The 12,147-nt window shown below is 42.1% G+C and overlaps 1 protein-coding gene across 3 annotated transcripts in view; it reads left to right on the forward strand.

Annotated features, from left to right (window-relative positions):
- The window catches only part of TMTC1 (transmembrane O-mannosyltransferase targeting cadherins 1), a 287,962-nt gene that overhangs the window by 24,542 nt on the left and 251,273 nt on the right, over positions 1 to 12,147 (forward strand). For all 3 annotated transcript variants that reach the window (XM_053556774.1, XM_053556776.1, XM_053556775.1), the window contains exons 3-5: positions 1,776 to 1,849; positions 4,657 to 4,833; positions 9,309 to 9,515. In XM_053556774.1, the coding sequence (XP_053412749.1) occupies positions 1,776 to 1,849; positions 4,657 to 4,833; positions 9,309 to 9,515 (458 nt within the window). The remainder of the gene's footprint in view (positions 1 to 1,775; positions 1,850 to 4,656; positions 4,834 to 9,308; positions 9,516 to 12,147) is intronic.

The raw sequence follows: 12,147 nt of genomic DNA on the forward strand, positions 1-12,147 counted from the left end.
GAATCATGATGTAATAGAAATCAGAATAAATTAATATGTGATACAATTTTAATGTTATACAATTTGATATAAAATTATAATTTATTAGTATGACATATTTATTTATACATTTTCATAGAATGTATTTTCTTGTGGTTATATTCAGGTTATGTGTCCCTGGCTAGAATACTGTATACATGATATGTCCTTCTCAGGAATAGTGATTTTATTTTTGATTTCCCAGTCCAGATGTAATGCAATATAATGCATTTTTCCCACAGTGTAATTATTTTTATTTTTCCAGCTAATGAGTAATTGGTGAAGAGACACTGAAACCAGGCCAATACTTTGCAGCTCAGAAGCTTTCATGCACTAGATTTAGCATCTATTGATATTTTCAGTGTTCCCTGCTTATCCCAGTCTTCACTGTTCCAGAAGCAAAATGATTAGCTGGGCCTAGTGACTCATGCTTGTAATCCTAGCACTCTGGGAGGCTGAGGCAGGTAGATTGCTTGAGCTCACAAGTTTGAGCCTGAGCAAGAGCGAGACCTGTATCTAAAAGTAGCCAGGTGTTGTGGCAGGTGCCTGTAGTCCCAGCTACTCAGGAGGCTGAGGTTAGAGAATTGCTTGAGCCCAAGAATTTGAGGTTGCTGTGAGCTGTGATGCCATGCACTCTACTTAGGGTGATACAGTGAAACTCGGTCTCAAAAAAAAAAAATAAAGAAGCAAAATGTTTGTTTTCCAATTTCACTACTCCCTTCATATTCATTAACTGGCTTTTAAGTTATTTAATATTTTATATATTTTTAATTGCCATGTAATAATTTCACGTATTCATGGGATACATAGTGATGTTTTGACACATACAATATGTGGTGATCAGATCAGGGTTATTAGCATATCTGTCATCTCAAACATTTATCATTACCTGGTGTTGGAACATTCAGTATCTTCATTATAGGTATTTGCAACTATGTGATATACTATTGTTAATTATAGTCATCCTGTGGTGCAGTAGAATACTAGAGCTTATTCCTGCTATTTAGCTGTAATTTTGTATCTTTTTGTAAAAAAACACCCCTCTCCTTCTATCTACACAAGTAGATGAGTCAAGCTCCTCTTGAATCTCCCCAGCCTTGGCACTGGTATCAGCCAGTTCTTGAAGGAGCTAATGTTCTCTTAACAGAGGAATGGCTTGTGGCTGGTGCCATGATGGCTCTTTGCTATTGAGGTATCTTGCTTTTGGCCTTTTCAGTGACAGAATTATGGAATATATGCACACATGCATGTGCGCGCGCGCACACACACACACTTGCACACACATACACTCATATGTAGCAACTGGGAGTTTAAACTCATTCCCTCTTTTGTCCAAAATACTGATTCCTCACTTTACCTTTTTCTAGTATTCTGTAACTATCCTCTCTTCATTAGGACTCTGGTGCCCAAAGTCTAACGTAGTATCTGGCACTGAATTATTATTCAAAAAAATTCTATGAATCAATCAATGAATGAATAAATTTTGAGTGTGAATTGACCCTCTGTGGAAGAGATGTTAAAAATGAAATTAAGCATGGAAATCTTGCTTTTTTCCCCCTCTTTCTATAAACTTATTAAATATGTAAGATAATCAGAGGTGGTTAGTTCATATATCAGAATTTCAAGAACAATGTGTTTTCTATTTTATTATATCTTTCATTCATCTAAGAACAAATATCTCTGTAATGGATTTCTGTAATGGGTTTCTGAAAGCGATTTTCTGAGGTTTTCACTTTTTAAACTTTTTGATTTCCTAGGTGGCTGGGATCGTTGGCAGAGCTGATGTGTTAGCGTGTCTGCTGTTTCTGTTGGCCTTTCTCTCCTACAATAGGTATGTGTGTCTGAATGTGTCCTTCTGTGATCACAACCACGTCCTGTGTGCAGACTGTGAGCATGTGCCTGAGAGGGGCTGGGGGCTCTTGGCTGTGAAACACTCAGCAAGCTTTTGGGGACCAGAGAGAGGAAACCCTTTCTTTATCCAGTGCTGGGCTGTTTTCCCACCTGCCCATTCCAAGCATTTTAAAGAGACTGTTTTCCCAGTTCTGGGGGTCCAAGATCCTCCTTGCTTGAGGTCAGGAGATCGAGACCAGTGTGAGCAAGACAGAAATCCCATCTCTACTAAAAACAGAAAACCTAGCCCGGGGTTGTGGTGGGTGCTTGTAGTCCCAGGTACTCAAGAGGCTGAGGCAAGAGGATGGCTTGAGCCTAAGAGGTTGAGGTTACTATGAGGTATGACTCCATGGCCCCTTGACCCAGGGCGACAGGGTAACTCTCTCAAATAACAAAAATAAAACAAAATACATTGAATGCAGTACTTTCTTCTGTTTTCCTAGGATATATTTGATTTCTCCTTTTCATTTTGGTCCGATTTTTTTCCTTTGTATTATCCTCACTGTAGTAGCTAAGAGTTTAAAATAACAAGGCTGAATAGATAGTAGTATTTCTCAACTGTAGTTTGCCAATTTCCACATACTTTCATCAAAATATAGAAATCCTTTGCTTTGGGAAACTGAAAAGTGGTAAAGTGATTGCCCATTATTTGCACCTTTACATCAGAGTGATCACACCCTCACCTGAGTTGTGGCATGTCCACCGTGGAAAGGGGTGGGTTAGAAAGAGAACCTGAATGTGGACAGAGACTCAGGTCATGGCCCAGGAAAGGAGGGCAGGTCAACTATGTTTCCCTACTTGGTGGAGAGATGCACCATTAAGGCTTTGTGAGCCCTGATCTTTGAATCGATCAATTGACCCAGAATCTTAGAAAGCCTGGTGACTCTGTTTGAGGAACACTATGCTAAACCAGCAGTTTTCTTTATTTTTTAAGAAACAGGATGTTGCTCAGGCTGGAGTGCAGTGGTGCCATCACAGCTCACCTCAGCCTTGAATTCCTGAGCTCAAACGATCCTCCTGCTTCAGCCTCCTGAGTAGCTGGGACTCCAGGTCCCCGCCACCACACCTAACTATATGGGTGGCTCTTAATTAGGGGTGATTGATCTCCCTCCCCCAGCCACCTGCCCCTTTCCTCCACCACCTGAGACATTTGGCAATAAATGGAAACATTTTTGATTGTTAAAATAGGCATCATGGAGATCTAGTGGGTAGAGGCCCAGGGTGCCACTAAATAAACATCCTGCAATGCACTTGTAAGCCCCTCCCACCAAGAATTATCTGGCAGAAAAATGCCAGTGGTGCTGGGACTGAGAAACACTGGGATAAGCCAGTTTAGACCTTGAGTCAGGAATGCCAGTGAATAAGTCTGAGAAAGTTTAGTCTTGTGTAAAGGGCAGAACTTTTTCTTAGTGTGGTAATCGGCCTTAGTACAGTCTTCTGGTATTGGCTTTGTAATGCCCCCACGTTTTTAATCATATGATACGGTGTTATGACATCTTAAAATGTAAGCCCAAATGTAAAAATTCATTGTTTCCATTTATTGTTTACTCTGATGCTAGATCAGAATTAATGATCTCTTTTCAGTTCAAACCTGTTCTCTGAGGCCTTTTCTGTGTGGTTAATGCGTTTGGGGACTTGTGCAGGCCTGCTGCGTGTCTGCGTCTGTAAGGTATTCAGCCATATTTTTGCAGGTTTGCTGTGATGTCATTCTCACTTTTAGCAGTGTAAGCTGTAGGCCAACTCAGTAGAGAAATGCCTAACTACTGCACGTTTTGCATATACTTTTATGCCACTGTTCTGCGACCTAACACGGTAGAGAAGGCATCACCACTGCAGAAATCTTGGCCTTCACTTCAGAGAAGTAGGTGCCGGTGGGTGTGGTACCTGCAGAGGGGAATAGTGAATTTTCTTGGTCTGGTATTTTGTAAGGTGAAACAAAGACTTTATAGCACTGGAGAGTTTTTGAAAATCCTTGCTGGAAAGTAAGAAATAATAAACTTTGTCCAATACATGCTCATGAGAAACAAATTTTAAAATACAGATAAGCCAAAAGAAAAGTAAAAGGTTAAAATGTCTGTGTTTTCATCAGAGTGAAGTGCTGATTATATTTTGGTGTGTATACACACACACACAATATAAGATACATAAAGATACCATTTGTATGGATATATATATAAAATCTCACTGAGTGTTTTGTGTATAGAAATAATATTGATGATGATAAACACTTGATATAGAAGTGATTTTTACAATACTGTCATCCCACTTATTTCACATGAAATGCAGCTTTGCACAGAGATGCAAAGTGGTGTGCCCCTATTCCCCAGTCCTTTAACTGCAGAGCTATGATTTGAACCCAGGGAACCTGGCTCCAGAGCTCACACAAGTGGTTAAATAGTGTATATTCTTCATTTAAAATGTATTCACTTAAACATCTCACGTGTCACTAAATACGTCTCTATGGCAGCTTCTTAAATGACTTTTTAGTGTTCACTGGTTACCTACCATGTTTTGTCATAATTTGTATATACAATAATTTAAGGAGCAAATTTAGTATTGTTGGGCTTTTACTTTTTTCCATCTTAGCAATTTTAAATCTATGATGAATACTCTCGAAGGAATCTGCTCACCTACTTAATTAGTTAGGAAACAAATAAAATAGACATTAAATCTTCTTTTTAAAAGGTAATTTTTCTTCACAACTCGCATTCGTTTGTAGACTAATAGAATCTCTGACTTGTTTTCCAGGAGTCTGGGTCAGGGCTGCGTTGGGGAACGCTTCCCCCCCACCGCGTCTCCCTTCTTCCTGCTGCTCAGTTTATTTCTGGGCACCTGCGCCATGCTGGTGAAAGAGACAGGTGTCACCGTGTTTGGAGTGTGCTTGGTTTATGACCTCTTCTCCTTCGCCCACAAGCAAGACAAGTCGTAAGCCATTTTCAATTTTTGATATCAAGCAGAGTGTTGTGGGCAGAGAATTACCTAAAACAGTATTTTCCAAACTTCCATTAAAAAAGTACAAGCAGGGTGGCGCCTGTGGCTCAGTCGGTAAGGCGCCGGCCCCATATACCGAGGGTGGCGGGTTCAAACCTGGCACCGGCCAAACTGCAACCAAAAAATAGCCTGGCGTTGTGGCGGGCGCCTGTAGTCCCAGCTGCTCGGGAGGCTGAGGCAAGAGAATCGCTTAAGCCCAGGAGTTGGAGGTTGCTGTGAGCTGTGTGAGGCCACGGCACTCTACAGAGGGCCATAAAGTGAGACTCTGCCTCTACAAAAAAAAAAAGTACAAGCAAAAGCTTTGTTAAAATGTAACTTTACCTTAGACTGTAGTATAATTGTTATATAATCATCAAGGCTTGTTGCATTAGGATAAGTGGATTATATATATTAAAATTCTTCACATTTTTATAGAAATCAATGAGGACGACGATGTTTTTGTGAGCCTCAGATTTAGACTTGAAAAGTATCTATGTTAACTGCAAGTTTATGTTGCTGGTTTGTTTTGGCTGTATGCTGTTGAGAAAATCTTGCTTCACACAGAGAGAAGTGGTGGCATGTAGTAACATTTTTTAACAGTTTGCTTTGAATGTCTTCATTTGAATAAGTGTTGTCCATCAGGAGCTAACTTGGAGCCTGTTCATTGGCTCTCATAATGATGCTGGTACCTACGGGTTTTAGGAGGTGCCAAGGAGAATCTTACAGCCAGCCAGTCTGAACCATACAGGAACACGTACACATCATGTTCAAAGAGCAAGCTTGCTTGCTATCCCATTTTCATTTTAAAAATTTAAGGCACACTCATTTTATTCCGTAGCTTATAGATGATAAAGAATCACTAAATTGGCATATTAAAAGTTCAAGCACGTACCGTAATTTTCTTCCCCCATCAAACCCATAATTACTAACAATTTTACAAGCAGACCCCATTTTCAGTAATTATAAAGCCCTCACTTTTGAACTTTTTAAAGATGGGGTTGATTTATTCTCTTGCCTTCTCAGATGAAAAATTTTATGTTTTAAAAAATTCTTGCCTTTTTATTCCATTTCCTGTGTCTTTATACTTTTTTTATTTTTATTGTTTGGGATTCATTGAGGGTACAAAGAATTAGGTTACACTGTGTCTTTATACTTCTTTTTTTTTTTTTTTTTGTAGAGACAGAGTCTCACTGTACCGCCCTCGGGTAGAGTGCCCTGGCGTCACACAGCTCACAGCAACCTCTAACTTTTGGGCTTACGTGATTCTCTTGCCTCAGACTCCCGAGCAGCTGGGACTACAGGCGCCCGCCACAACGCCCGGCTATTTTTTTGTTGCAGTTTGGCCGGGGCTGGGTTTGAACCCGCCACCCTCGGCATATGGGACCGGCGCCCTACTCACTGAGCCACAGGCGCCGCCCATGAATGTTAAGAGCAGTGCTTTTGAATGGCAACAAATGGAGACGAGTCAGGAAATTCTGATCACCTTCCTGCCTGGGAGTGTGACAGTTGGAGATAATTTTAAGGTGACAGTACTCCGTTGGCTCTCTGTAAATCTCAGAGGCAAGTAAAAGGAGGAGCCCAGGTATCACTTTCAACCACGCCAAGAAAACCCTGAGTTTGCCAAGTGCCTTACTTTTTATAGAACAACCTATAACCCCTTTTCACGTTGCCACCTTGTCTCTGCCTCCTAATATCTTTCTCCTGTGCCTCGATGACAACAAAAAGATGGGACAACTCACTATAGGTGTGTTCACTGCTGTGGTCCAGTCCAGGGCTGATTGTCATTGAAGCATTATCTCCTCTGGTCTCAGGACTTTGCAGCCTCCTGTCCCCGTCTCCTTGATCTCCTCTTCATGCAGTCACTCTTGAGCCAGACTTTTTTTCAAAGGAGATAACTGTCTTTTGTCCTTCTTTGATGATCTTTCTTTTTTTTTTGTAGAGACAGAGTCTTACTTTATTGCCCTAGGTAGAGTGCCGTGGCATCACACGGCTCACAGCAACCTCCAGCTCTTGGGCTTACATGATTCTCTTGCCTCAGCCTCCCAAGTAGCTGGGACTATAGTCGCCCGCCACAACACCCGGCTATTTTTGATGATCTTTCTTAACCTTCATTGTACTAAACTGCCAGAAGCTCTGTGGAAGGAATGGTACTACTGATCCATAGCTTAAACGTCCCTTGGCTTCTAGTCCATTTTTTTTTTTTTTTTTTTTTTTAAGGAACTTTTAGCTCTTACACCCCGTGGTGCTGCATGAGTAGAAGCCTTCATTTTTTCCTTCATCCTTTTATCCACCCCTTCAACACAGATTCCTTCTGCCATGGCGGAGAACAGAACAGATTAGGTTCCTTCCTCCCAAAAGTATGCAGATATTAGTAGAGACAGATATTACATGAGTAATTGATTATGGTTGTGAAAAGTGGGAAGCAGGAACCAGAGCCTGTAACAGGGAGACCTGAGAAAAAAGGGCCACTATCTCTTCAGGGCGGGCTGCGTGATAGGCCCTGGGCCACGCTATTTGTTCACAGCAACTATTGTCTTCGTTTCACTGAGGAGAAAACAGAGGCCCAGAAAGTGTCCTGTCTGCAGTCACCCAGCCCAAGTAGAGCCAAGATTGGAACCCAAGTCTGCATGACTCCAGAGCCAGAGGGTTTCCCCTGATTAGCACTGCCTCTGTGGAAGGACATAGCATGGGAACTCAGGACAGCCTGTAGGACATCTGCCCAGGCACCAGGAGGCCATTATACCAGCCCAGAGGTTCTGAGTGTTTAGGAGGTTGTAGACTCCTTTAAGAATTATGCCAAGTTGTGTCCCCAGCATAATGAGTGCACGTACATACACACACATAGAGTCCTGCCCCCCCCTTGAAACTTCCATTTGCTAATTTAGAAGAAATATTTCAGCATGAGGTGGTTCTTGAGATCTTTCATTATATGGATCAGGCAGCAGGAAAGAAACAGTAATAGAAAAAACACTGGAAGCATTTTCCTACAAGAAGGGCGATTTAAATTTTAAGATCCGGCTAGATTTCTTTTACTTTAGGAGGAAAGAATTTTAATGAAAGATCAGCTCCTGAAAGTTAACTTTCTTTTTTCTTTTCTTTCTTTTTTTAAAAATTGGGATATGATTTCCAGCATGTAGAAAATAACGTTCTCTGTCTCTAGTCCTTCCCTGTCTCTCTAGAGCAGGCGTCCTCAAACTGCGGCCCGCGGGCCACACGAAGTGGTGTGGATTGTGTTTGCTCCCGTTTTGTTTTTTACTTGAAAATAAGATACGTGCAGTGTGCATAGGAATTTGTTCATAATTTTTTTTTTAAACTATAGTCCGGCCCTCCAACCGTCTGAGGGACAGTGAATTGGCCCCCTGTTTAAAAAGTTTAAGGACACCTGCTTAGAGCAGCGGTTCTCAACCTTCCTAATGCCGTGAACCTTTCATACAGTCCAAAGGGGTCGCGACCCATAGGTTGAGAACCGCTGCTCAGAGGTAACCATAATCCTGAATTTGGCACTTTTCATTTCTGATTGTTTCTATGACTTTGCTTCATGTATATACCAGTGAATATCAAATAGGATTATTTTATGTATTTTTAAACTTTACGTAAGTGATATCACTTCCCTTTTTTTCCATTTAACATTGGGTTTTTGAGATACATACATATCGATAGATGTAGCTAATGCTGCATTTCATTCGTTTTAACTGCTGTGTAGCATTTAATTATGACAATTTATTGATCCCTTCTTTGGTTTAGACTTAGGTTACTTCCCCAGTTTTGCTGTTGTGAACTGTGCTGCAGCCAGGCCTTTGTGCATGTATTCTGATGCAGATGAATGAGGGTTTCTCTTGCTGTCTCTATGGTTGTGGGCCTGCAGGGGGGAGGACAGATGTGTGTTGACTGCATTACATCCTAAGGCATTGCTCCTGAAATGGTTGGAGCAATGAATAAGAATCTTTGTTTCACTTTCTTACCATCACTTGGTAAGTTTTTAAATTTTTGCTCATCTAGTGGTTGTGAATTTGATCTCAGGATTCATGACAGAAAAATGTCATCAGAGGACATTGGATGGCTCGATTGTGAACACTGTTTTGCACAGTGACAATAATGTAAATCCTGAATACCATTTCAATCAAATTTTATGAGGGAAATAATATTGGAAGGTGAAGGGTGAATGTGTGTGTTGGTGGCCACTTACGAGAGACTAAGGTCTAGTTTTCTATAGTAGGAAATCAATAGGATAAGTTCCAAAAATGAAAAAACTACATAACTATGTTATTTTTACCATGTGGCAGTAAATATCAGAAACAAAAGAGCTAAAGACTTTCCGGAATGGTTTGCAGGGAGCAGGATGCGGGGGTGGGGCAGGGTACTGTTCTTTCTCCTCCCCAGCCTCATTCTTGTTTTTGACTTTGTTTTCCTCTAATTCCATGTGTGATTAGGAGCAACGGGATCATCCATCAGTGCGGCCTGCAGCAGCCCGGGAGCCCCCAACCCGCCTCCCTGCCACCCCACCCTCACCGCGAGAGCGGAAGGCAGCAGCGGTTCCCTCACAAAGGAGCTTGGGGTGGCTGCCAGTCCTCACTGCCACCAGAGCCCAAGAGCAGTGGATTCCCGGTGTCGCCGCGAGCTGTGTGGTCCTTGATGAGGTACTGCACTGGGTTTCTTGGTCCTGTGTGTCTTCTATGTCCAGCATCACCTAGCGCAGCCTGTGGCACCTGGAGGAGTGAAACCCCAAGTCAGCCCTTTGCATCTCCCCTGCTCCTCCCCTAGTGTTTCCCAACCCTTCCTTTTCTCTCCTTTCCTGCCTATTTCTTGCCTGTAGTAGATTGCATAGGAAAGTAGTAGTTAGAGGAAGCAAGGGGAGCCCTGCTGTCTGCTCCGTTAGGGTGCAGGATGGTGAGGCAGGGGTCTGTACGCCTTGGCCACATGAAGACAAACCTTGGGGCTCTCCTGTGCTCTCTCTGCCTCCTCTCTCGTCTCTTCCTTGTATTTGATTGGAATTTATTCCAGCACAGGTAGGTAGGAAACAAACCTGGGGACCCTTCTTTTCTGAACTTTTGTTGGAGATTCAGGAAAATCTTTAGAGCGTAGAAATTCCTTCCTTCTCTCCTTTCTTCCTTTTTCTTTGACCTAACCATGAAAATTAACATAGATTTATCAGCCCAAGAGCTTACTAAATTCTCTCTCAAATAGCTCAAGCCATGGGCAAGTCAGAATTTAACAAATATGTGTTAGAAGATAAACTTAGTTACAATTTTAGAGGGTTTATTTGAGCAGACAGCGATTAATGAATCTGGCAGCTCCATAGGCAGGTGGCTTGGGTTCCCCTGGAGGGGAATGAAGGGAAGGCTCTTACATGGTGAATGTAGAGGTGGAGCCACTTGACTGGGTAAAGTGGCTGGAGGGGGAACATGGGAAAGGTTCTTACAGGGCAAATGCAGAGGCAGAGCGATTTGATTGGTTAAAGTGGCTGGTGGGTGGGTCGGGGGGAGCACAGGGAAGGCTCTTATAGGGCCAGGGTAGAAGTGGAACAATTTGATTGGTTAAATTAGAGAGGTATTGGTTAAGCTTAAGTTTCATTTTCTCATTTTACTCTGAGTTGGATTTCCATTGGTTTTGAGAGCGATAGGAACTGAGATGAAGGGATGGCATGGATTTGCGATATGTTGTCAGGACTGCTCCCAAAGGACTTCAGCTAGTATTTGGGATAAGGGTGTGGGGAACAGAAGAAAACAAAGATTTGGGGGTTTCTAACCACTTGGGTGGCTAGTGGGATCAGTTACTGAGCAGAAAAGCTAGGGGAGAACTCAGTTTTCTGAGGTCTGCGGAGAAGACAAAATCAGAATAATGCATGAAATACCTGAAGGATAAATGATCAAAATGTTTGGGAAAATCTCACCATTTTCGCTGAGGTCCATAGAGAAAAAGAAGACAAAACAATTTGGGAAATTGTAAACTTGTTTAAGCAAGGCAAAAGAACAGGGAAGAAAGGAGTTGGGTGTGGAGACTTTCCAGGTGGGACCGACCTTAGACTGCCCAGGGACTGTGGACTTCACGCAGGTGGCGCCCTGCCAGCGTGTGCTGCCACTTGTGTCACCTGTTCCTGCCACAGCATCTGGATAACAGGAGTTGCTTAAATATTTGTGACATGAATAAAATAATGAATAGATGGTAAGAAAGTGTTGGGATTAAGCATAGATAGAACATTCTCAGTAAATTTGGCAATAAAGGAATGGGGGAAAATATTGTTAATGGGAGGGATGTTAGTTTTTCTCTGTTTTTCATTTTAAATTGCATGAATGTGTGTATGTTTGTGTATTCAGAAATAACCCACAGGGAGGAGAGATGAAAGATGCTGGATCAGAAGGGGAAAGGATGAAATATGAATACCAATGATGTGCTGATAAATGTTTAATAAGCAGCTTCCCAAAGAAAGGAATTCCTGATTTGTAGCTTTTACTAATTTCCATGTAAATACTCCCACCATGGCTGGTGTCAAGCTACAAGTGTGACATCACTGCCCATGGAGTTAGGAGAGCGATGCCCTAACCTGTCATTATGTGATATTTCCAACAGACAGATGTGATAGACATAAAAAATTCTCAAGAGTGTAGGTAATGTTTTTTTTTTTTTTTTTTGACCGGGGCTGGGTTTGAACCCGCCACCTCCGGCATATGGGACCGGCGTCCTACTCCTTGAGCTACAGGTGCCGCCTGAGTGCAGGTAATGTTAAAGTGAAGTCAATTATAACTTGGAAATGATGAGCTTTATCACTTCCAAGTTATAGTTTATTCATTACCATTGTTTTTAATATGCTTTTTTAAAAGTTTGTGGATTTTAAGTTTCAATAATGGCTATTTTTAATTACTGGCTTGCAAAATTCCTGAAAATTCAATAGTCAACTCTTGCATGCCGAGCTCCAGCAAACCAGTGAAGAAGGTCCTTCAGGAAGTCTAGGAAACGTTACATATGGTATCTATCTACTGCATACCAGGGAGGGAGCTGGCACATCCCATATGTTATCCAAGGCACCCATCAGAATATCTGTGTAGTGGAAATATAATTCCTATTGCCACAAAAAAACTGAGGATCTTAGAGGTTTTAAAAACCTTATCCAGGTGCATATAGTTAGTTAAGTGGTAGGGCCAAGGTTGGAACTCAAGCTGTTTGACTCCTAAGCCTGTGCTTTGCCCATTTACCGTGTTCTAAAATCCAGAGTCCTGGCTGGGCACAGTGGCTCATGCTTGTATTCCCAGCACTCTGGGGCGGGGGGGCGGG

This window comes from Nycticebus coucang, chromosome 12 (genome assembly GCF_027406575.1).
Source record: "Nycticebus coucang isolate mNycCou1 chromosome 12, mNycCou1.pri, whole genome shotgun sequence".
Classification (NCBI taxonomy): Eukaryota; Metazoa; Chordata; class Mammalia; order Primates; family Lorisidae; genus Nycticebus; species Nycticebus coucang.